This window comes from Phodopus roborovskii, unplaced genomic scaffold (assembly GCF_943737965.1).
Source record: "Phodopus roborovskii unplaced genomic scaffold, PHOROB, whole genome shotgun sequence".
Classification (NCBI taxonomy): domain Eukaryota; kingdom Metazoa; phylum Chordata; class Mammalia; order Rodentia; family Cricetidae; genus Phodopus; species Phodopus roborovskii.
Window position 1 is genome coordinate 3,508,545 of NW_026126448.1, and position 23,165 is coordinate 3,531,709.

A 23,165-nucleotide genomic window follows, 5' to 3' on the forward strand; every position below is an offset into this window, starting at 1 on the left:
TCCTTTCTATAAAACGTTGTTGTTATATTTCTCTGGTCTCAGCAATAAACACCTTTTTTTATTTTATTATTATTTTTATTTGCTCAACCGGGTTTTTTCTTTTTCGCCTCCAGAAAGGAAGAACTAAAGATAATGATGATGATAACTGGTGCTCTTACATGTTTCTGAGCATTGTGTCTGTCAGTTCTTACCATACTGGAACAGCTTATAAACTTCAAAAGGCATGGTTTTGTTTTGTGTGCAAACATGGTATGACTTAATATTTCTTAGCACAGTACTGGTACTAAACTTGCCTGCTTGTTTACTACCTTCTGAATTTGCATAAACCACTTAAATTCTCTAACTGACATGCAGGAGAAAAGAATCTGGCTGTTAGTTAATTTTCTAGGCATTTTATCACCCCTGACCACCTGACATTTTTCTATCAACTGTTTCTAACAGAACATTCTGTGGTGATGGAAGTGTTCTGCACATATGCCAACTAATATAGTAGTCACTAACTACATGAAATAAGTAATAGGCATTTGAAATATGGCCAATACAATTAAATAACCAGCTTCCAAATTTTATTTAAAATAAAAATTGAACAGTACAGCTCTGTCCTGTGTTGTATCCCCCCCCACTTTTTTTTTCTATTTGCATCTGGCTCCTGGGAGGTATCAGGGGATGTTTAATTTATTATCCTAAATGTATTAGGTTTTTAAATTTTACTGGATTCATATTAAGCAAATGCAATTTCAACCATCACCCATTTGTGATTCAGAGCAACTCTCCCTAGCAGGTGATGCCTTTATCACAGTTTGTAGAAAAAGAAAAACTGAGGCTCAGTGAGTTTTTCTTTTTTTCAAGACTATAAAGTTATAAGGTCACAGTGTTAATGGATGGCAGATCCTTCTCATTCCTTTTATTTTCCCCATCTCTCTATACTTAATGAAGTTCCTTTGTCTTGTCCATCCCCAAATGACTGCTTCCACGAGAAAATCCTCACAGTCATACAGCTTTTACTTGTCATTAGGATTGTGAAAAGCATGTGTATATTCTCTTGGTATGAATATGTTGTGAATTTTAAGCTGCTTAGGTGTTAAAGACATTTCTGATGGGTAGATTTTACACATATCTACTGATATTTTTCAAGTAATTTTTGGTAAAAGATTCTTGTGGTGCTCCATCTTGTCCCATATCTTAGCGAAGGTGAACGAGATGCATGCATGTTGCCAGCATTTTACCTAAAAACCTTTGTGGTCTCTTTTCTGCGTCAAGGAATTTTCTCAAACTCTTTAAGTCAGCTAGGCCCAGGACAACAGAACTAGGAAATAAGAGAGTCTAATTTAAGCAACAGAAAGCAACGTACAGCCATTCAGATGGCAATTAGGAGATATATGTCCCAGTTGCAGAGGAACAAGCAGCCTTGGACGTCTGTGTGCTTTGATTGTGCTAGACATACAATTAGTTCTCAATGTATTTAAGTTAAATACAGGTCACTCAGCATCTCCATGAAGACCAAGTACATTAAGGGAGGAAGCGTTGGTAAATTAAGAAACTTGTCCCAAGTTTGTAGAGTTGATCACCAACCACAAAAATGTCAACCCACCTTGGTACTTTGATTGGCACCAGGGGCAATAAAGTGTCGTCCTTGGTCCTTGCAGACTTAGCCTTGGCAAGACCCTGGTGGCTGAGCATGCTCAGTTTCCAGGACTCTATGGCTGGGTTTAAGGGAAGTAAATTAGTGGAGTCCCCAGCCTGCAGCCAGGGAGTTTGGAGGCAGTGCGCTCCTGCGGGGGCGGAGCCTCGGGCGGCACGCTCTCTTCTGCCCCGCCCCCTGCTCCCAGCCTGCTGCTCAGGGGCGGCTGGTTTCCTTAGCAACCGTCGTGCAGCGTCTGCCTGAGGGAGCTTCTGTCAGCCCCCGGATCCCACCGCTCGCTCCCCACTGCCCAGTGGTTTTTGCGTGGGCTCATAGACTGACGGACAACAAAAATGGCGGAGCGGAGCCAGACGGCGCCCGAGACAGGTCTGTGAGGGCCGTGGAACAGGGGAAGGCTGAAGCGCCTGTCTTGGGCCTGAGGGGACTGGGGGTGAGGGGTGACTCTTCGTGGCCCTAACTCTGAGAAGGTGGTGCCCTTGCGGGTTAGGGCGTCGTGACTATTTCCTCAGGGTCAGGGTTCAAGGAGGGTGTGTATCTCTCTGAGTGGACATCAGGGCATCTTAAAGTTCTGCTGACAGAGGGCTTTGGGGGGAGTGTGCACACTCTGGAGTGAGCATGGGCTCAGAAAAGACTTGGAGAGAAGATGTAGGACCCTTAATACTGAGGGGTGCCTGTGATGAGAGCAGTGTCAAGGTCCTGGAGAAGGAGGGTGCTCACATCCTGTGGTAGCTTGCAAGGAATCTCTCCTGAGATATGATTTGGAACTAGGAAGAACAAGCAGGGTTTTATGGAAGATATATTACTTACGTATGGGTTCCAAAGAAGTGGAGTTTATACAGAATAATTGTGTTTGTGAGAAAAGTCTTAAGGGCCACCTAAGGAGTCACACGGAAAGTATACAAAAATTTTTCTGTGAGTCCTTAAAAAGACAAGAGGCTTCAAGAGTGTCTTCTAACTCCAGTCTGTTTGGAGTCCACCAAAGGAGGCTGGAAGCTAGGCACGAGTGTACATGGAATCTTGAAGGTCATTCATAATCACAAAGACTTACATGCCCATATCTCTATTAGTATAAGATGCCCTTTAAGTATTAGGGACTCTGACAGAAATGGAAACTCAGCATTCTGTTTCTAAGAGTATCCTTGAGGGTTTGGTTGGACTCTGAGAATTAGTAACCAAAGTGCATTACAGGCTAATAGAAGAAAGCAAGAGTACTTTGTATGTAAGAGATTTGTCTGTAAAACAGGTAGAGGACCTAACAGCTGAAACTTTAATGTAAGGGACAATAATATCAGTGTTTGCATAAAAATCAATGGCTTTGGGATATGTATGATGGTGGATTGTAAAAGTGGGCTATGTATACCTTATATACATGTCCTAGTTAGGTATCATTAACTCACTTTATTCTAGATACCCCTCACTCTCTCTGTGTGTGTGTGTGTGTGTGTGTGCTTGTATGTACATGCATGCACGCTAGTAAGGCAATGCAATATAGGAAGCATAACATAAACTATTTGAAGTAGTAAACTATTTGAAGTAGTAAAATTATTTGAGGCACTATTATCTTTTAAGGTATCTCATTGTTTCTTTTTGATTGGCATCTCTATTTCTTCCTCATTTTAAAGTTGTTGCTCCTTTATAATTTACTATGAACATTCCTTTATTCTCATGCATTTAAAATGTTCATTTAATGCTAACTTTGTTAGATACCAAATTAGGCATTGCAAACTACTTGCTGTTGATTCTCTTGAATACTTTTGTCTTTTATCCCCCTTGAATTTATTGCATAAATAAAGTTATTAATTTGTATCATTAATTATCCCTTTCCTTTCAGTAAGATATAAACTCTATGAGGGCCTTACTTTGCCTTTCAATCTCACATGGCCTAGAACTAAATCTGATGTATAACATGTACATCAATGACTGGGTTGACTGGATGTGATGATAGTTTACTTGAAATATAAAGAGACTGGATAAATGAAGAGAACAAAAAGAAGTATAGGCAGAGAGAACCCATGTGCAAAGACCTCAAGGCAGGTATTAACATATTTTGTAAGGAACTAAAGGAGAATATGTGTGTGGAAGTTCATGGGACTAGTGGGAGGAGAGAGGTGGAAAGCTGAAGCCAAATTTTATATTACTTTTACACTGTAATTTTTGTTCAAATTCCCAAGGATAATGGGAAACCACTGAAAACATTTAAGTGGTAACATGGAATCATTAGAATAGCTTGAGAAATTCTAGCTGTAGTGGAAAGTATTGACAATATATGAATGTGTATGGAGAACCTGTTAGATGATAATAATGGGGATGTAGAACTGAGATGTTGTGGATAAAATAGAACTTAGTGAAATATAAGATATTAGAGATTAATAGTTTTCTATATTGTGCAAAAGGTAGTTGGTGGTACTATTACAAAGATAGTATTAGAAGAGGTCTTAGCTAGGTTTGAAAGTGAAAATTGTAAATTCAGTTTTTGATGTATGAAGTTTGAGGTATCTTTAAGAAACCCAAATAAGTGGAGGCATTGACAAAGGAGTGAATTTATATCTGAACCTGTATGGATATAATTATTTTGGAAGTGAGGTATGGATGGATGAAACTGTGTAGAGGGAGAAAAGGCCCAAGGTGAACTGAGATATTTCAGTATTTTCCAATGAGACTGAGAAGGTATAATCATAAAGAGTACAACCAAAAGACCATTTCAAGGTAAGCAAAATCCTCAATAGGCTAAACATTGGCAAGTGATGTGAAATGAGGAGTGAGAAACTAGATTTAGCAATGGTGAGATAATTGGTAACTTAGATGAGAGAAAAATGAGAAAAATCATAAGGGAATAGCCTGTCTCCTAGTTTATTATGTCATTGCAATATTAATTTCTTTATTAATTAATATTTCTAAGTGTGATGGTTAAATTTCACTGTCAATTTCATATAATCTAGAATAATCTGGGGAGGGAGTGTCCATGAAGTATTGTCTATATCATGTGTGCATGTATGCCATTAGGAATTGATTTAATACTATGCTTAAGTAGAAAAATAATAGTAGTAGGTTTTCCACAGTGGAAGCAGCACAAATTTGTCTTGATGGGGGAGGGGAAAGAATACAAAGTTTGGTGGATAGACGAGGGGAGGTGACCCTAGGACAAGTTGGGGGAGCAGAAGAGAATATGATCAAAATATATTATACAACAAATCCTGGAGTAACTTTAAACCCATGGAATGTAAAAAGGGACCATTGCCAGAGTAGGATGATGCCAGGGAGCACTAGAGAGAAGAATAACAGGGTACAGTGATCAGGTGGGGAGAATAGAAAAAAATTATGTGCTCTAATTAAGGATAAGAGTGGGAGATAAATGAGGAGAGTAATGATGAGAATTTCTGAAAAAGTCATATTTGTCCACCTAAAAATCATGCATATACATACATGAATGGGTATGTCCTTTTTACTATGAATATGTGTTTCTCTTATTGGTTGATGAATAAAGCAAACCTCAAAAGGAGGGAAGAAAATAATAGTCCTATCTAGCTGTGGCAACAAAGACCACTGTGGCACAATTAACCCTAAGAGTTCATGCATACTTTGGCAGTAAACAACATCTCTCTGGTTGGACTTAATACTTTCTCATCAAGAGGGAAACCATGCCTCGTACTGAAAATCTAGCCAAAGTATCTCTCTTGTTCCTGCACATAGTAGCACATAGTAACATAGTAAGAGGGTGACTCAGGATTCACAGCTCTAAGAGGTCACTTGCTACATAATTGCTAACACACACACACACTCATATTCATTTAAATAGAAATTACAAAGAATGATTGGCACAAAGTAATGGTAGGTGAGTGAATGATTGACTGGACTTGTCAGTATTCCATTTACTACTACATTAGTTTTCATTCCCATTCAGAATATATTATTTCCAGATTATAAGGTTTCTAAAATACACATTTTGTATATATATATTTATAATATATTATATATTTATATATCATTCTTTATACATACATTCAGAAAAGATATTTTCCCTGGTAGCCCACATTAATGAAGCCACTATAGAGTTAAATTTATGCTCTTCTTTCATCTACCTCCTCTTTCTTAGTTAATTTATGTTTTGAAATTTCATTGTACATTCTAACCACAGATCTCCCTCCAACCCCTCCTCCCACCACTCTCACCTCCCATTCCCTATCACATCTCCATCCTCTCCTTCCAAGAGATAAAGGATCCCATGGGGAGTCAACAAAGTCTGGCACATTAAGTTGGGGCAGAACAAAGCCCCTCTCCCATACATTAAGGCTTAGCATGGCATCTCACCATAGGGAATGGGCTCCAACAAACTAGCTTATGCACCAGGGTTAGAACCTGGTCCTACACCAGGGACTCCTCAAATAGTACAAGCTTCACAACTGTCTCCCACATACTGAGGGCCTAGTTTGAACCCATGGAGACTCCACAACTGTTGGTCTAGAGTTCACGAGTTTCCATGAGCTTTGTGCAGCTGTCTCTGAAGATTTCTCCATCATGATCATGCATTCTCTCCTCCATCTCTCCCACTGGATTCCCAGAGCTTGGCCTGGTTGTGGTTCTCTGCAACTTGTTCCAACAATTACTGGATGAATTATGATGGTAGTTGGGATATTCAGTCTGATTACAAGGGAAAGCCAGTTCCAGCACCCTCTCCACTATTGCTAGAAGTCATCCTTGTGTATTCTTGGGAATTTCCCTAGTGCCAGGTTTCTCCCTAACCCCATAGTGGCTCTCTCTATCAAGATATTTCTTTCATTGCTCTCCCATTCCTTCTCCTCCACCTGTTTACCATCCTGGTCCCTCATGTTCTCATCCCCCATCCCCTCCCTTTTACCAACACCCAAATTGTCCCAAGTTAAGCCAGGAGATCTCATATAATTCCCCTTCCTGGGGTGATCCATGTGTCTCTCTTAGGGTCCTCTTTGTTACATAGCTTCTTTGGAGCTGTGGATTGTAGTCTGGTTATCCTTTGATTTCCATCTAATTTCCACTTATGAATGAGTTCATACTGTGCCTATGCCTATCTTTCTGATTCTGGGTTACTTCACTCAGCATTCTGTTTGTTTGTTTGTTTTTGCTTTTCTAGTTCCATCCATTTGCCTGCAAATTTCATGATGTCATTTTTTTTTTACAGCTGAGTAATATACCATTGTGTAAATGTACCACATTTTCTTTATTCATTCTTCAGTTGAGGGGCATCTAGATTGTTTCCAGGTTCTAACTATTACAAATAATGCTGCTATGAACATTGTTTAGAAAGTGTTCTTGTGGTATGTTGAGCATCCTTTGGGTATATGCCCAAGAGTGGCATCACTGGTTCTTGAGGTAGATTGATTCCCATCATACTGATTTTCAAAGTGGCTGTACAAGTTTGTACTCCCACTAGCAGTGGAGGAGTATTTCCTTGATTCCACATTCTCTCCAACATAAGCTGTCCTCAGTATTTTTGATCTTCGCTATTATGACAGGTAAAAACTGGTATCTCAGAGTCATTTTGATTTGCATTTCCCTGATGATTAAGGATGTTGAGCAATGTCTTAAATGTCTATTGGCTATGTGAGATTCTTCTGATGAGAATTCAGAATTCAGCTAATTCTTTGTTTAGCTCTGAACCCCATTTTAAAATTGGATTATTTTTGTCTTACAGACGCTTTTCAGTTTCAGGAGGTCTTATTTATTGATAGTTGATCTCAGTGTCTGTGCTACTGTTGCTATATTTAGGAAGTGGTCTCCTGTGCCAAGGAGTTCAAGGCTACTTCCCAGTTTCTCTTCTATCAGGTTCAATGTAACTGAATTTATGTTGAGGTCCTTGATCCACTTGGAATTGAACTTTGTGCATGGATATATATATATATATATATATATATATATATATATATATATATATATAGTCTTCTACATGTTAACATTCAGTTATGCCACCACTATTTGTTAAAGATGCTTTTCCTTTTCCATTGTAGCATTTTAGCCTCTTTGTCAAAAATCAGGTGTTCATAGGTATGTGGATTAATGTCAGGGTCTCCAATGTGATTCCATTGGTCCATCTGTTTGTTTTTATGCCAATAACAAGCTGTTTTTAATGCTATAGCTCTATAATAGAGTTTGAAGTCAGGGATGGCAATGCCTCCAGAAGTTCCTTTATTGTACAGGATTGTTTTAGCTATTCTGGGTTTTTTTTTTCCACATGAGGTTCAGTATTGTTCTTTCAAGGTCTCTGAAGAATTGTGTTGGTATTTTAATGGGGATTGCATTGAATCTGTATACTGATTTTGGTAAGATTGCCATTTTTATTAGGTTGATCTTACCTATCCAAGAAAATGGGAGATCTTTTCATTTTCTGATATCTTTTTCAGTTTCTGACTTTAGAGACTTAAAATTCTTGTCATATGGGTCTTTCAATTTCTTTTGTTAGAGTTACCCCAAGATATTTTATATTTGTGGCATTGTAAATGGTGATGTTTCTCTGATTTCTTTATTGGCCCACTTATCATTTGTATAAAGGAGGGCTACTGATTCATATCCATTCTGTTAACCTGTGTCTATTTATAGGTGAGTTGTATCCATTGATATTTAAGGATGTTAATGACCTATGGTTGTTAGTTCTTATTATTTTTTGGTGGTTGTGTGTGTTTCCCTTCTTTAGGACTTGCTGGTGTGGTATTATCTATTGTTGTTGTTGACTGGGTACAGCTAACTTCCTTGGTTGGTATTTTCTTTCTAGTGCTTTCTGTAGGGCTGGATTTGTGGATAGGTATTGTTTAAATCTGGTTTTGTCATGGAATATCTTGTTTTACCCATCTATGGGTTTTGATGGGTATAGTAGTCTGGGTTGAAATTCATTGTCTCTTAGTGTCTGCATAATGTCTGTCCATGACCTTCTGGCTTTCATAGTCTCTATCGAGAAGTTGGAATTTATTCTGATGGGTCTGTGTTTATATGTTACTTGGCCTTTTTCCTTTGTAGCTCTTCATATTCTTCCCTTGTTCTGTATGTTTTGTGTTTTTATTATTATGTGGCACAGGAACTTTTTTTTGTGACCCACTGTATTTGGTGTTTTGTAAGCTTCTTGTATCTTCATAGGCATTTCCTTCTTTAGGTTGGCAAAGTTTTCTAGTATGAATTTGTTGAATATATTTTCTGTGCCTTTGAACTTGTATTCTCCTTCTTCTGTCCCTATTACTCTTAGGTTTGGTCTTTTCATGGTGTCTCATATTTCCTGTACATTTTATGTTATGACTTTGTTGGCTTTAATGCTTCCTTTGAGCGATGTATTTATTTCCTCTGTTGTATCTTCAATGCTTGAGACTCTCTTTTCCATCTCTTACATTCTGTTGGTTATGCTTGCATCTGTAGTTCCTGTTTGTTTACCCAGATTTTCCATTCCCAGATTTCCTTTGATTTGGTGTAGTGGCATCTTGTCTTGCCAGTGAACATGTGGTGGTGGCCACACCCTTTGGATGTGGCTTCAGGTAAAGACATGGCTCATTGTAAGGTAGAGGAGGGGCTGGCTCATTTGGGTTGTGGAGAACATTGGAAGGATAGAGACCGCATCTTCTGCAGCAGGAAGATTGTGGCAGTTATTTACTATTATCTGTATAAGTTCTTCCCTAATAAATACCTATGTATCATTTATCTTGGGTCTGGTGGACTCATTTAAACCCCACTTTCAGTTTGTGTTTTCTTTATTGCCTCCCTTTCAATTTTCAACTCCTGAACTGTTTCTTTCACCTGTTTGATTGCTTTTTCTTGGCTTTAAGATTTATTGAGTTCTTCCATTTTTTGTTCGTTTCTTCCTTGATTTCTTTAGGATTTTTTCTTCATTTCCTTTTAAAGAATCTCTGTCATCTTCATAAAATTATTTTTAAGGTTGTTGTCTTCTGCTTCTTCTGCATTGGGATGTTCAGGTCCTCCTGTTGTAGGACTATTAGGTTCTGGTGTTGCCATATTGCACTTTAGGTTGTTGAATGTATTCTTACATTGGTGCCTACATTGGTGCAGGAGGTGTCTTTATCTCTTGGTGTGATTGTTGCAGTTGGTGTTCATGTCACAGGAATCCTCTCTTGGACCAATAGGTGCAGTAGCTGTCTGCATTTCAAGGAGCTGTTGACATAGCAAGGGAATGGGTGGGTTTGGGGGCAGAGTGGAACTTGCAGATTACAGGGTCTTATGGGGTGGGGGGGGGTGGAACAGCCTTCCTGCAGGAATTTTGCCTGCTGACTGGCTAGTGCAGCTGAAATGGGTTCGGGAGGGGACTGGGGTTTTGACCTGGAACCTAGGACCCAGAGACTGGGCTGTCTAGCTGGGAGGACCTTCACTTATGTCTTGGTTTGTTCTGTCTTAGCCACTTTCTTAAAGAACTCTGAAGCTATCAGGATTTTTATTATCAATTTTTAAATATGTCATATACATTTGTACTTTTAAAAATACGCAAAGAATGCTTGTTTTAGAGATATATGTATACTTTTACACATATGTAAAATCATAACAAGTTAGATTTAATCAGACCAATAACAATAATTCTTCCATGTAAAAGATCAAAAATTCTTTCATGCAAGGGCTGAGATGGCTTAATGGTGAAGCACTTGTGGTGGAAACCTGAAGACCTAAGTTTGATCTCTAGAACACAAATAAACATGGAATGAAAGAACCAATTCTGCAAATTGTCTGCTGACCTTCATACTTGTGCTGTGGCATACACTTGTCGAAATATTTAGTAAACACACACACACACACACAGAGAGAGAGAGAGAGAGAGAGAGAGAGAGAGAGAGAGAAGATGAAGAAGAAGAGAGGTAGGGAGAGGGAGAGAGGGAGGCACACTAAAAATATTAAAATAAATTTAAAAATAACTAGTCAGGTTTAAGTTGATTATTTCCTATGTGGTTTGTTCCCTCCATCTTTCTTTTAAAATCTTGATTTTTTTTGTTTGCTTGTTTAAATAAGGAAAATGTTTTTATTTATTTTATTTTTTTGGCATTTTGGTGATTGCTTCTTTCTAATGTAATATAACATATTCTCATGTTTTCTTTATTTTTATGGATTATTGGCTATATCTAAAAACTTGCTTGTGTTTAAACATTTTTGTAAAATCAAGAGTATTTCAGGAATAGTATGGGCTTCCATCCAAAGGCATGTAGTCATTTGGGTTTCTGTTTTTGTGATGCTGGAAGCCATTGAGCAATCATTAAGCATTTATATATAATTTACATTTAAACATTAATAATTCAAAATAATAAAGTAGAACTGAAAAAAGGACCCAGCTGAACTTGAAAAATTTAGGGGAGAATGATAATTCATGAATTATTTTATTAGGGAATTTGATGGAGAAGGTGGGTTTTAAAGGTAGGCTTTAAAGGATAGGAATGATTCTGGTAAAAGAACATGATTCATTAACCAGTTTGGGTTAATTTATATAGTTATAATAAATATAGTCCACAGCAGTGATTTATTTATTCTTATTATTTATTTGTCCATTGTAGGTCATCCTATGGTCTTGTTACATATAACCATGTAAAGAGTCAGGCTGATAATATAGCTTCTGTCTGAAATGTTTCTGGTCTCAGAAGAGACAATTTGGGAACAGGATAATAGTTCTTAAAGTTCTATTTGAAAATTGCATGTTGCATCTCATATTTCTTTTTTCCAATTTTTATGTTGTGCTAATGTCAATAACATCAAGCATATAGTCCTTCCTTAAGTCAGGGGAAGAAAGTAAAAAGCTATTTTGTGTGGGGAGAAACAGTTTTTGACATTCTGAGAAAATACACAAGAAGAACAACTTATAGCATAGGTTCATTTTGACTTGTAGTTTCAGAGGTTTAATCACTAGGGGCACAGTGAGGCAGACTATTGTGGTGAAGAGTGAAATAGTTTATCTCATGACAATTGGGGAGTGGAGAGGGAAAGAAAAAAACTTCTTCCAACTCAAACCCTGATGCATGGCACCATTCCCAAGGAGATGTGAACAAATTTCAAGTGGCCCCAGATCAGGATCTGATTACAGACCAACATAAGAATACTGCCAAAGTACAACTTGATGAGCCAATGAATTTTTTGGGGCGTTTACTTACAGGAATATGGGTGAGAGCATCTTTGAGTAGCTCTTAGTGACTTGGGAAGTGGGAGGAGCCTAATGAATCTGGTTAGTTTCAGGTGCTTCCTGAAGCTATTTTGAGTTTTTTTTTTTGTTTTGTTTTTGTTGTTTTGTTTTTTTGTTTTTTACTTTCTGAGCTTCATGGCATTCCTCACAGAATGGAATGTTGTTCTCCTCTTAACATCAGATTATTTTACCTCCCTGTAACAATCCTGTGTCTCAATGAGTTTCCCTAGAACACAGGTTTTAATCTCAAGAGGAAACTGCTATAAAAAACTCTATTTCCTAGATTCCACAATTTCTCAGTAATGATGCTAAATTATAAATCAATCAATGCTTTAACACTTTGATCAGAGACCTTATGATTCAGTTTCTTCCTAAAAGCCCTATATCCAAATACTATGTTGAGGAGGCCAATAGAGTAAGCCTCTGGGAAACCTTGTAGCACAAAACCATAAAAAAGCATGAATTTACAGGATGAATTTGAGTATCAGAAATAGAAGAAGTATAGTGTCTGTGTAGAATAGAGATTGTAAAAATTTAAAGGAAGGAGGATATCAACTCACATTCAGCTAACTTCCAATTTCACTGAAGGCATAGACTTCTGGCCTGAGGAAGTTGGGATGGAAAGTTCTATCTCACTGCTATCCAGTAAAAAAACATCATGGACCACAAATGTAATTTACATAGATCATTTAAATCTGCTGGCAGCTGCATTGAAATATGATGACAGATAAAATGAATTTTAATGCATATTTTAAAATTCACTATCTTATTCAATATTCTTGTATTAGTGTATAGATCAGGGGTGGAGCAATTGATTGAAATATCCTGTTGTATTTGTTTTATTTATTGTTGTTCCCAGCATCCAGTAGACATGTCACAAGGATTTTTAGAGCAGTTCATTATAAGCAGGGAGCTGTAGGTTGGTATTATGGCTTGACCTCCAAAACAAAATATTTAAAACAGAACAGTAATGACCTATGACCTATGAAACTGAGAATACTAGGCTTGAAGTATCTTAGACTAGAGAGAAAAGAAATAACATGCAGCCACTTTTATAGAAGATATAAAGGCAAATAGTATCCTGTGGGAAAGCCAGAATTTTTGATTAATATTGTAATATGGAAAAGTATAGTACATTAGGTGAGTTTAAAGAAGACACATTCCTCTAGACAGGAGAATAATTAAATGGGTAGATAGGGATGATGGACTGATGAAGATTTTATATCAAAATCACTCAAAGAATCTTAACATGAACCATAGAGGTCTTATGGATGTGGAATTAGGCAACATGAGCTTGTATGAGATATTTATGGATTAGAAATTAATGCAATTAGAAATTAATGTAGTTTCTGTGCTTTTGGGGGCTACTATGCCATGTAAGAATAGTATTCTGAACATTTGGCTGCTTTTTGGCCATTGCTTTAAATGGGTGGGAATTATATGATATCTGAAATGGAGGGATTTACATGAGAGGGCCCTAGAATAGGGAAATAATCATAAAGACATTTTCAAAGGGAGTGTCTGTAGCTTTCGAAAACTGTGATGAAGAGAGTGAAGCTGCCTTGAAAGTATTTCTGAGTATCCATGATTTCCTAAGTACATTGTATGGGGTTTAAAATTTCTGTTAGGATTCTAGCTTTACCCTTGGTTTTTGGTGTAATGAGATTATCTGTTGCCTACATCTTTGGACAAGACCAGGTTGCAGAAACACATAGAGACAGCTGACCTGAATAAGGAGGAGCTAACAGGCCCCCAGACTGATAGCTGGGAATCCAGCATGGGACTGACTCAGGCCCCCCTGAATATGGGTCTCAGCCAGAAGGACTGAGCAGTCTAAGGGACCTCAGACAGTGGAACTAGGATGTATTCCTGGTGCTCAAAAGGACCTTGCAGACATATCCCCCATGGAGGGATACTGCCTTAACCTAGAGACAGGAGAGAAGTCCTAGTCCCTACTTCAAATGACTTGACAGATATACATGACCCCACCTGGATGTGGAATTGGGGTGGGGGGATGGGAGGGGAGGGTGGTCAGGGTGCACGTGAGGAGGAAGTGAGGGTAAGAGGGAAGGAGGGAGGGAGGAAGTGAGGGAGGGATGGAGGAATGGAGAGGGAACAGGATCGACATGTAAAATAAAAAAACAAATAAAAAATTATGTTAGTTTGTTTGATTTCTAGTTTTTAGACATGGGGCTTAGGTGTAGAATGGTATGGCAGATTGCTTAAGCTCACACAGCTGATGAGTGGCAACAAGCGTCTCCAAGATCTAGTTAATCCCAAAGGACTTTTCTGTTCCTTGTATATATTTTTCAAGAGACACAAAAGAACAAGATAAGAAATGACACAGGATTAAACTTCACCTCTCATTGACAGAAATAGGAGAATCATGTGTGGAAATGGTTTTGTTGTAGAAAGGACAGATTTATTTTAGGCACTTAAAATTTCAGGCAACAGTGAGATAGTTGTGTTGACATGATGATGGTGCTGGCTAGAAATGTGAGTTCTGAATTTCAAAGCCTAGAGAGGAAATAAAATCAATTACAGTATGTGAAGTTGAACATTTAAATATGGATACATGCTATCTAAAGATTAAGTTGTATATAAAATCAATATATATTTAAAGAGTTTGAAAAATTGAGATATGAAGAAATCTTTACAAAAGTCTGAATATTATAAATATTACAATTTGTTCATCTTTGTTAATAATTTTGCCATATTAGAGTTGTATGTATATATGTATGCTGTATATGTATATGTATATGTATATGTATATGTATATCTATATCTATATCTATATCTATATCTATATCTATATATTAGTTTGTTAATATATACTAAAAGTAATATACTACAGGGGTAATTCACATTATATTGGTTCTAATAACATTGTATGAGGGCCTTTGGTCTCAATACATGAATAATCAATAATTTTAATGTATAGTATAATATTCTGCTGTTTATAATAATTTGCCCTGTTGTGTTTAAGAATACATCTCACAGAGATTCCACAACTTAACAGAAGTAATTTTTGAGAAGATTCCATTCATATTTTATACCTATACCCATATAAGAAAAGTACTCTAACATCAGTAATCACCGTTTAAGTGACAAATGTAGGTTTCTCTTTGTTACCTGAGTTGTCTGTATTGTATATCATTATTACTTATTCTGTTTTTGACTCACTCCCCACCTTTCCTAAGTAAGTAATAATGAAGGTAGACAAGAATGCAATGACTTGAAGACAAAGTATACCACTGCTGTGAGGACCAGCCTCCATCAACACAGGGTATCGATGCAGTAGGTGAACTAAGACTTTTTTTTTTTATCTGAGAGAGTAAGGGAAAAGAAGTACACACTCTCTTGATGGTTTTCTTTTCTTTTTTCTTTCTTTCTTTTTTCCCTTTACATCTTTCCTGGTGTTTTCTCTCTCTCATTCTTGAATATTTTTTCTAACTTTACAGCTTATATATGATAGTAAACTCTTTCAAGAAATATAAAAATAACAGTGTGGTTACATTCCATTTTTTTAAGTGAATGACTAAAATGAATACAAGTAAAAAAAAAAAACCCAGCATTTTCCCATATCCCTTCCATGATTAAATATTTTACGTATTACAGGTGAAAAACAAGTTGTCCCAAGAACCCACATACATTCATGTTCAGAATAACAGAATGTAAGCAAGAAAGTTATTTTTTCTCAGTCATTTCTTTTACCAGCATGCTTCATTTTGCAGTGACAAAGAAAGGACAAATTATTTTATTATTTATCTCAAAAGGGAATCTTATGAGAAATTTTAGAAGAATCATAAAACTAAACTTTTATATATGAAAAAGAACTAGTCAGCTCTATTTTAAATCCTCAGGGTGTATACCCATTCATCAACAGTTTTTATATCAGGAAGCTGAGGGCAGAAATGGGCACATGGAATTAATCATCATCCCATAGTAGCAAGAAAGGCACATCAGGTAATAATAATTGGGTTGCTTTGTTTTTGTTTCCTGACCTTAAGGAGTCCCTCACTCAGCTACATGCCTTTCTAAAACTTTAGATTGCCTTTTTGGGTTTTTTACCTCAAGAGTATCTGACTAAAACATCTTAGTCTAACTTTAAGTTATTTCTAAAGCTTTGTTTCACCTATGATGGACCCAAAAATCTGTGAACATATCTCCCAACATCAAGATTAAAAGAATTTAAGCTATCTGGGCTTCTGGAACTCAATTATTTTTCTTATCATTATCCTAAGCCACAGTCTGTCTATATGGCTCCTTAATAAAAGTCATGTGTACTAGCTGTGTGACACTTCCTTGTTTTATTTTTTATCCTCTGCAGTCTCTGCTTTATTGGAGGCAGGGGCACCATTTTATCTTACCTTTGTCTGTGTTGATTTTTGCACTAAACTGACCTCTATTATAATTTCTTCCTATATTTATTAAAACCCCTGTATCATCAAAATCCTACTTAAATTAACATTGCTTTAGTTAAACAGTACAGCTTAGGATGAATTCATCTTCACAATAATCCACAGGTTAAAATGTTTAGTAGAGTAGGATATATCCAAGAGATGATCACACTACATTAAAGGCAGTAGGAATCTCCCCACGCCCGTTCACATCATGCCAGATAACAGAGAAAATGGCAGTAAAACATGCAAAGACAGAGCATTAGCAAGAAACATTCAGGGGCCAAGGTTATCAGGGTCTTATGTGTCCAAAATTCCACAACAGGGTTTCATTTCCTGGTGGGCTGATCCCCTGAAGTCAGTTGCCATCTGCTGATTCTCTGACATGGCCCCTGGCACAAGTGGTTTGCTCACATTGTCTAGGTATGCTTTTCTAGTTTACTTAAGGACTTCTCTTTCTCTACCCTACTGTTATATCTCTACTAAAAGTTTGTATCCTCTTTAGTAATACCCTAGCCCAGTCCATTTATGTTGCTCTGATAAAATAACCCAACAAAAATCAGTTTAGGGATAAAGGGGTTATTTTCAATCATAAATCCAGGTTACAGTCCATCACATCTGGGAAATCAAGGTAGCAGAAACTTAAAACATCTAGGTATAGCACATCAAAGCCAAGAGCAGAGAGAAATCAATGCCTTCATCCTTACAGCTCAGATAAGTTTCTTCAGTCTTATAGTCCAGGATCCAAACTCAAGGATGGGAGCCTCCCATATTTGGCTGAGTATTCCTACTCAGTTAATGTAACCAAGACAGTCCCCTACACATATGCCTACAGGTCCACCAGATCTAGGGTCCCTACTGAGATGTTCTTCCAAGGTGATTTTAGATTGTGTCAAATTGAAAATGAATACTAATTCACCACAAAATTGTCTATATGTATTTTCCTGTTTTATCCAAAGACTTATCTTTCCTACCCTTCTGTTAAATTTCTCCCAAAAGTTTATATCCTCTCTTTCAATAACCTCCATATATCCATGGATTTACTTTTCTTTTGCTACCTCTGAAGTGATTGCTCTATGGAGACTTCCCTTTTCAGTATCAGACTTATTTTCACTCTTTTGTCTTTGCTGAACCCATTTTATAATTTCATGTTTTCATTTTAATTATCAGTCAATGTATATTTCTTGATGCCATTAATTATACATACACATACATATGTATGTATACACATCTGTCTATCTACCTTATGGAAGTTTTATTATATGTATTTATCATTATTATTTGTTAATTTTTATCTGTGTTAAAAGTATCTTGTGATCTGTGTGATCTTTACTTGTGATCTTTACTCCTGTGTTCATTAGTGAAGTACAAGCATTTTTAGGGCTTATTACTGAAGAAAGGGTGATCAGGATGAGCTGTTTGCCTTGGAGCCCTTTAACTATCAGTATCCATGGATAGTTTCTTTTGAATATTAGTATTATCTCTGATAAGCATCCTTTCTAGTAGGGTAAAATTGGATTGTAAGAATTCTTGTTGAGTGACTGAAGGGTTAAATAGATTTTCTTTTGCTATTCCCAGTTTTAGTAATTTTTCTGCCTGATTTTAATGAAATGTTAATTAACTTATTTTAATTATGAATAGTAATGGGTTTTCACTATGTCATTTTTATACCTGTATATATTTTGATCATATTTATTTCTCATTTTTCTCTCTTATCATCTTTTTTGCTAATCCTCTTTCTCATTCCAACTAATCCCTTTTGAATTTTCATGTTGTGTGTGTTTAGAAATGTTTACAGGGGAGTGGGTGAAGGGTTATTTATAGGAGCATGGCCACTTTAGCAGTATCTGCATCACTGAAGAAAATGTCTTCCCCTCCCTTAGCAACCATTAACTGCTCATAGATCCTCATGAAGGTGGGCATCCTTTCATAGCAGGATTTCAATGGGCATAATTATGTGTAAACCATGTGCAGATATTCACAGCTACTATCATGCCCAGAAGACATTTCCCAACACTCAACCTCTTTTGCAGGTTCTTACATTCTTTCTGTTCTGTGTTCTGTTATGTTCCATGTTCCAGGAATGGGGTGATATAGAGGTCTCATTTATGACAGAGCATCCAACACTGTTTTATTCTCATTACTTTCACAAATTTGTGGTTGGCAGCAGTAACTGCAGATAATTATAATTGTCTGATATTCTTGAGTTTAGTATAGAGTGCACTGAATATTAAGTCTTTTCACTAATGTCTCTGTTCCTAATGTTTCATTTTAAAATTAGTTTCTATGTGATGTGTCTTGACTAATGAAATACCATAGGAAGTAATGTGAATCACATCTAACCCATAGCTCCCATATGTACTTCAGTTTATGACAATTTTGTGAAACTTGTATGTGAGTATGCAGAGGACCAACTCGAATATTTCTAGTCTTTTGCCACAATGGGAGGGCAGTTCTCCAGTGTGCTATGCAGTGGAGGTGATCTGGAGAAATGACATTTTCCTATGGCAGTCTCTTAAGTACTACTGTCCCTTTTGGCTCCAACTGCACTTCAATTTTTTCAGGGGGCACATTTGGACATATTTGGTGAGAATTCTCATGTCTCTAGGAGTCACCTTGTTCCACTACAGGTTTGAAAATTAGTCTTCTTTGTTACCATTTGATATCTTTCCAGTTTTCATAATTTTGTTACCTTCATCTTCCTTTATCCTCTCCCATTGGTTTTATATGATCTTTTAAAATTTTATTGTCATTGTAATAACTCGCTCATGTTATTTCACTACTAATGAGTTATTTGGAGCATTTCTAATATATGGCTATCCCTAAAATTTGCAAGATTCTTGACCAGATTATTTTATAAGCTATAGATAATAAAAGAACATTTTTTGACTGACTCAAAAATTTTAGACATTAATATGAAAAAACATTCCTCATTAGTGACAAATGTATTGAGTATTTATACTAGATTACAAAATCTTGAAAGTATGGATTACATATTTTACAATTTTAATTTATTCACTAGAATTTTATATTTCATATATTTTGTTGCAGTAAATGATATTTAGTGCTGCATTGTCTTATTAAAGATATTTTCCTAATTTGTACATCATTTATGTATTACTTTAAGTTTTATAGAATATGGCTTTGGAATATTGTCATTGAAACATTCCTAGTATGTTATTTGCAATGAGACTTATTATTATCACATCTTTTAAAAATGATTCTGTAAGTCATAATATTACTCATTGAAAATTTAGGTTTGTACTTATAAATGTAAAAACACTGTCAAGGAATCTATTAAGAAGTGCATTTTTAAAAAATGATTTTAGAAGTATTTGAACTTTACCTGCTGTTTGTTTGCTTCAGAATAAATTTTGTCATTCAAGCATGGGAATCACATTGCATTAGTGTAGGTTACTGATCTTCATTCAATCTTTTGGTCTTAAAAAAGAGTAATGGTTAAATGACTCCTAATGATAGTTCACTATACCCTTAGATTAGTGTCTTATCAGCCATCAACAGAGAGGCTTCCTCCTGTAGCAGATGGAAACAAATATAGGGACCCACAGACAAATACTACACAAGGAAAAGAGAGAGAGACAGAGAGACACAGAGAGAGACAGAGACAGAGAGAGGCAGAGAGAGAAAGGAGGGAGGGAAAGAGATACCTTGGACCACAGATATAAATGGTATGTATACATTAAACACCTCCCCTCAGAGTTCAGGGAATCCTGTAGAAGAGGAAGTGGGAATAATGGAAGAGCCTGAGGGGATGGAGAACACCAGGAGAACAAGGCCCTTTAAGTCAACTGAGCAGAGCTCATATGAACTCACAGAGACTGGAGCAGCAAGCACAATGCCTGATCTGTACCAGGTCCTCTGCATATATATTATTTAAATTGGTGTTTTTTATAGGAATCCTAATTGTATGAATGATTGGGTCTTTGATACTGTTGCCTCTGCTTTGTCCAAATTTGATGTGACAGTTTTTAATTTTATCTTATTATACTTTATTTTGTTGTGTTTTGTTATCTCTTAGAAGCCTGTTATTTTCAAAATAGAAAGGAAATATATGTTGGGGGGGAGGGTTGGGAGAAGTAAAGGGAGGGGAAACTGTTGCCTGGATATACTGTATGATAAAATAATCTATTTCCAATAAAAGGGAAATTATATTATGAATAAATGCCAATAGACAAAAATATAATATATTTAATGGGGAGGTTGGTGTCCTTTGGAGGCTTTATTAAGTCTAGTGAGTTAATGTTTGAAAGAAAATTGAACAAATTATTTTAAGAAACTATAAGTGCTATTACTTAGGAAGCAGTGGCCGTAGGATTAGGAGTTCAAGACCAGCCTTATCTATTTCATAGGTTTGAGGGAATCATGAATTATATAAAACTCTGTGTTGCAACCTGTTCTACCATAGAGGGAAGAAAATTTCAGAAAAGCATGAAGAAAAATATTTTACATAAGATTATAAAATAGATAAAAGAGACAAAACACAGATTCCATTTCTTAATTTATGATTATGACACTGAATTTTTCCTGACTAGGGAGCTGGTCTTAAAGGCTTACTTTATTATAGTAGCATACACTTATTACATGGGTGGCATAATCCCTCCCAAACAAACAGTATTATTATCTTTATGAGGAAACTAAAGCACAGAAATATTCAACATATAACTGGGCAGCCAGTTATTATGGAGCCAAATTATTGAGTCATTATTATTGAACCATGCTATCTAAATCTATTATTTGTGGCTATATATGTAAAGATAGATGCACACACACACACACACACACACACACACACACTTATTGCCTATATATAGGTTAAATTGTTTTGACTATTTTACAGTGGACATAGAGTAATATTTCTTATCTATAATAATAGCAGTCAACAGATAGTCAGATAAATTGGAAAGGTTAGTTAAAATAGTAAACCATAGAAATAGTACCAGGAAGGGAAAATAGTTATGATCTCCTGGGTAAACTGGAAGAGGGGAGGGAGGATGGGAACATGAGGGATCCACAAGGCCAAGTTAGGGGAGGGTTGGTGCAGGAGAGCAATGAAAGAGATATCTTGATAGAGGGAGAACCCTGGTGCTAGAGAATTTCCCAGGAATCCACAAGGATGATTCAATTTAGGATTCCTAGCAATAGTGGAGAAGGTGCCTGAGCAGACCTTCCCCTTTAATCAGATTAGTGACCACCCTAATTGTCATCATAGAACCTACATCCAAAAATTGATGGGAGCAGATGCAGTGACCCACAGCCAAACACTGGACTGTAGATTTCAGTTGTAGAGAGGGCGGGGGGATCATATAGACAAGAGGGCTCAAGATCATGATGGGGAAACCCACAGAGACAGCTGACTTAAGCTGGTGAGAGCTCACAGACTCTGGAGTGGCAGCTGGGGAACCTGCATGGGACTGAACTAGGCACTCTGAATGTGGGTGACAGCTGTGTGACTTGATCTTGGGTGGGAGACTGGCAGTGGGCCAAGGACCTATCCCAGGTGCATGAACTGGCTTTTTGGAACCCATTCCCTATGGTGGGATACCTTTCTCAGCCTTGAAACAGGGTGGAGGGGGGCTTGGTCCTGCCTCAACTTGGTATGCCAGACTTTGTTGACTCCCTAAGAAAGGGCTTAACCCACTCTGAGAAGTGAATTGGTGGGTGGAAGGAGGGGAGGGAACGGGAACTGGGTTTGGCATGTAAAATGAAAAAAAAATTAAAGAAAAAATAGTAATGCATAATTTAATGTGAATATATATTCGTTCGCTTATCTTTGGATGGGGGCTAAAAGTTTTCTTTTTGTTGTTCTCATTATTAGAAATCCATGTGGGTTTTTTTGTTTTCTTTCCTAAAATGAACACAAAATTGATATTGCTATGGTTTTTAATTGTTTCACAGTTATCTGTCCTGTATTTACACCAACAAGATGGTTTTATTTTATGTTACTTTGTCAGTTTATTTTTTCAGCATTATTCAACTTCTTTCCTGTTAAATGTCTCTTTTTGTTTTTATAATATAACAATTGCTTGTGTTATATTTAATTAAAATAATTACAATAACACATACAGCTGACATAAAGAGGCCTGCTGTTAAACAAACACTGAATCGTTGGAAACCCTTATAACTTGACTCATAGTAGCATAAATACAATGAACACCTGAAACAATTCCTTAATTTTGAACAATTAATGTGCCCTGGTATTGGCTAGATTATTTTACAAAAGACGTGAAGAATGCCAGTTTATTTTGTAGGTTAGTTAAGGGTAGAGCCCTCTTCTTTGTTATTGCTTTTGTTTTGGTGTGTGTGTGTGTGTGTGTGTGTGTGTGTGTGTGTGTGTGTGTGTGTGTGTGTATGTATTCATGATTGTTTTTTGAAATACTGTATCATTTTTTAGTACAGGTTAGTCTTGAATTCATGGCATCCTTTCTGCCTCAGCCTCCTGAGTGCTGGGATTATACATATGTGCCCAGCAAAGATAGTAGTTTTATGTGGTACTATTTTGAAAGTTATATGTACAAAAGAATTATACTTATGCTTATAGCAGCATTATATACAGTGGCAAGTATGTGGAAGCCTGAGAATCCATTAACCAATGAATGAATAAACAAAATGTGGCATTGTAATATTATTTTACACCATGGAATGTTGTTCAGTCTTGAAAGATAATTCCATCACATGTTATATAACTTGGGTAGATGTTGAAGAAGTTATGTTAAATGACATAAGTGATAATTTGGTATAATTCTATTTATCTGAGGAATGTAAAATAGTCCAATTCATAATGAAAGGAGAATGGTAGGTACTAGGAGTTGAAGAGTGAGAAACAGGGAACTTCTCAGTAAGTGTAGTATTTCAGGGATTATAGACATACATATTTGGGCTAGAAAGCAGTAAAATAACATCTTTAAAATTCCCAGATAAATTATCTGTACATTGTAATTTTATGTCCAGTAATATTTTCAGTGAATATTAGCATGGGTTGTAG

At 36.6% G+C, this 23,165-nt stretch overlaps 1 protein-coding gene across 1 annotated transcript in view; it reads left to right on the plus strand.

Moving 5' to 3' along the window:
* The first annotated feature begins 1,817 nt into the window (after positions 1-1,817).
* Agbl4 (AGBL carboxypeptidase 4) overlaps positions 1,818-23,165 on the plus strand; it is a 1,068,750-nt gene continuing 1,047,402 nt past the window's right edge. Inside the window, exon 1 of the mRNA XM_051188468.1 lies at positions 1,818-2,008. Within this exon, the coding sequence (XP_051044425.1) occupies positions 1,975-2,008 (34 nt within the window). The 5' untranslated portion in view covers positions 1,818-1,974. The remainder of the gene's footprint in view (positions 2,009-23,165) is intronic.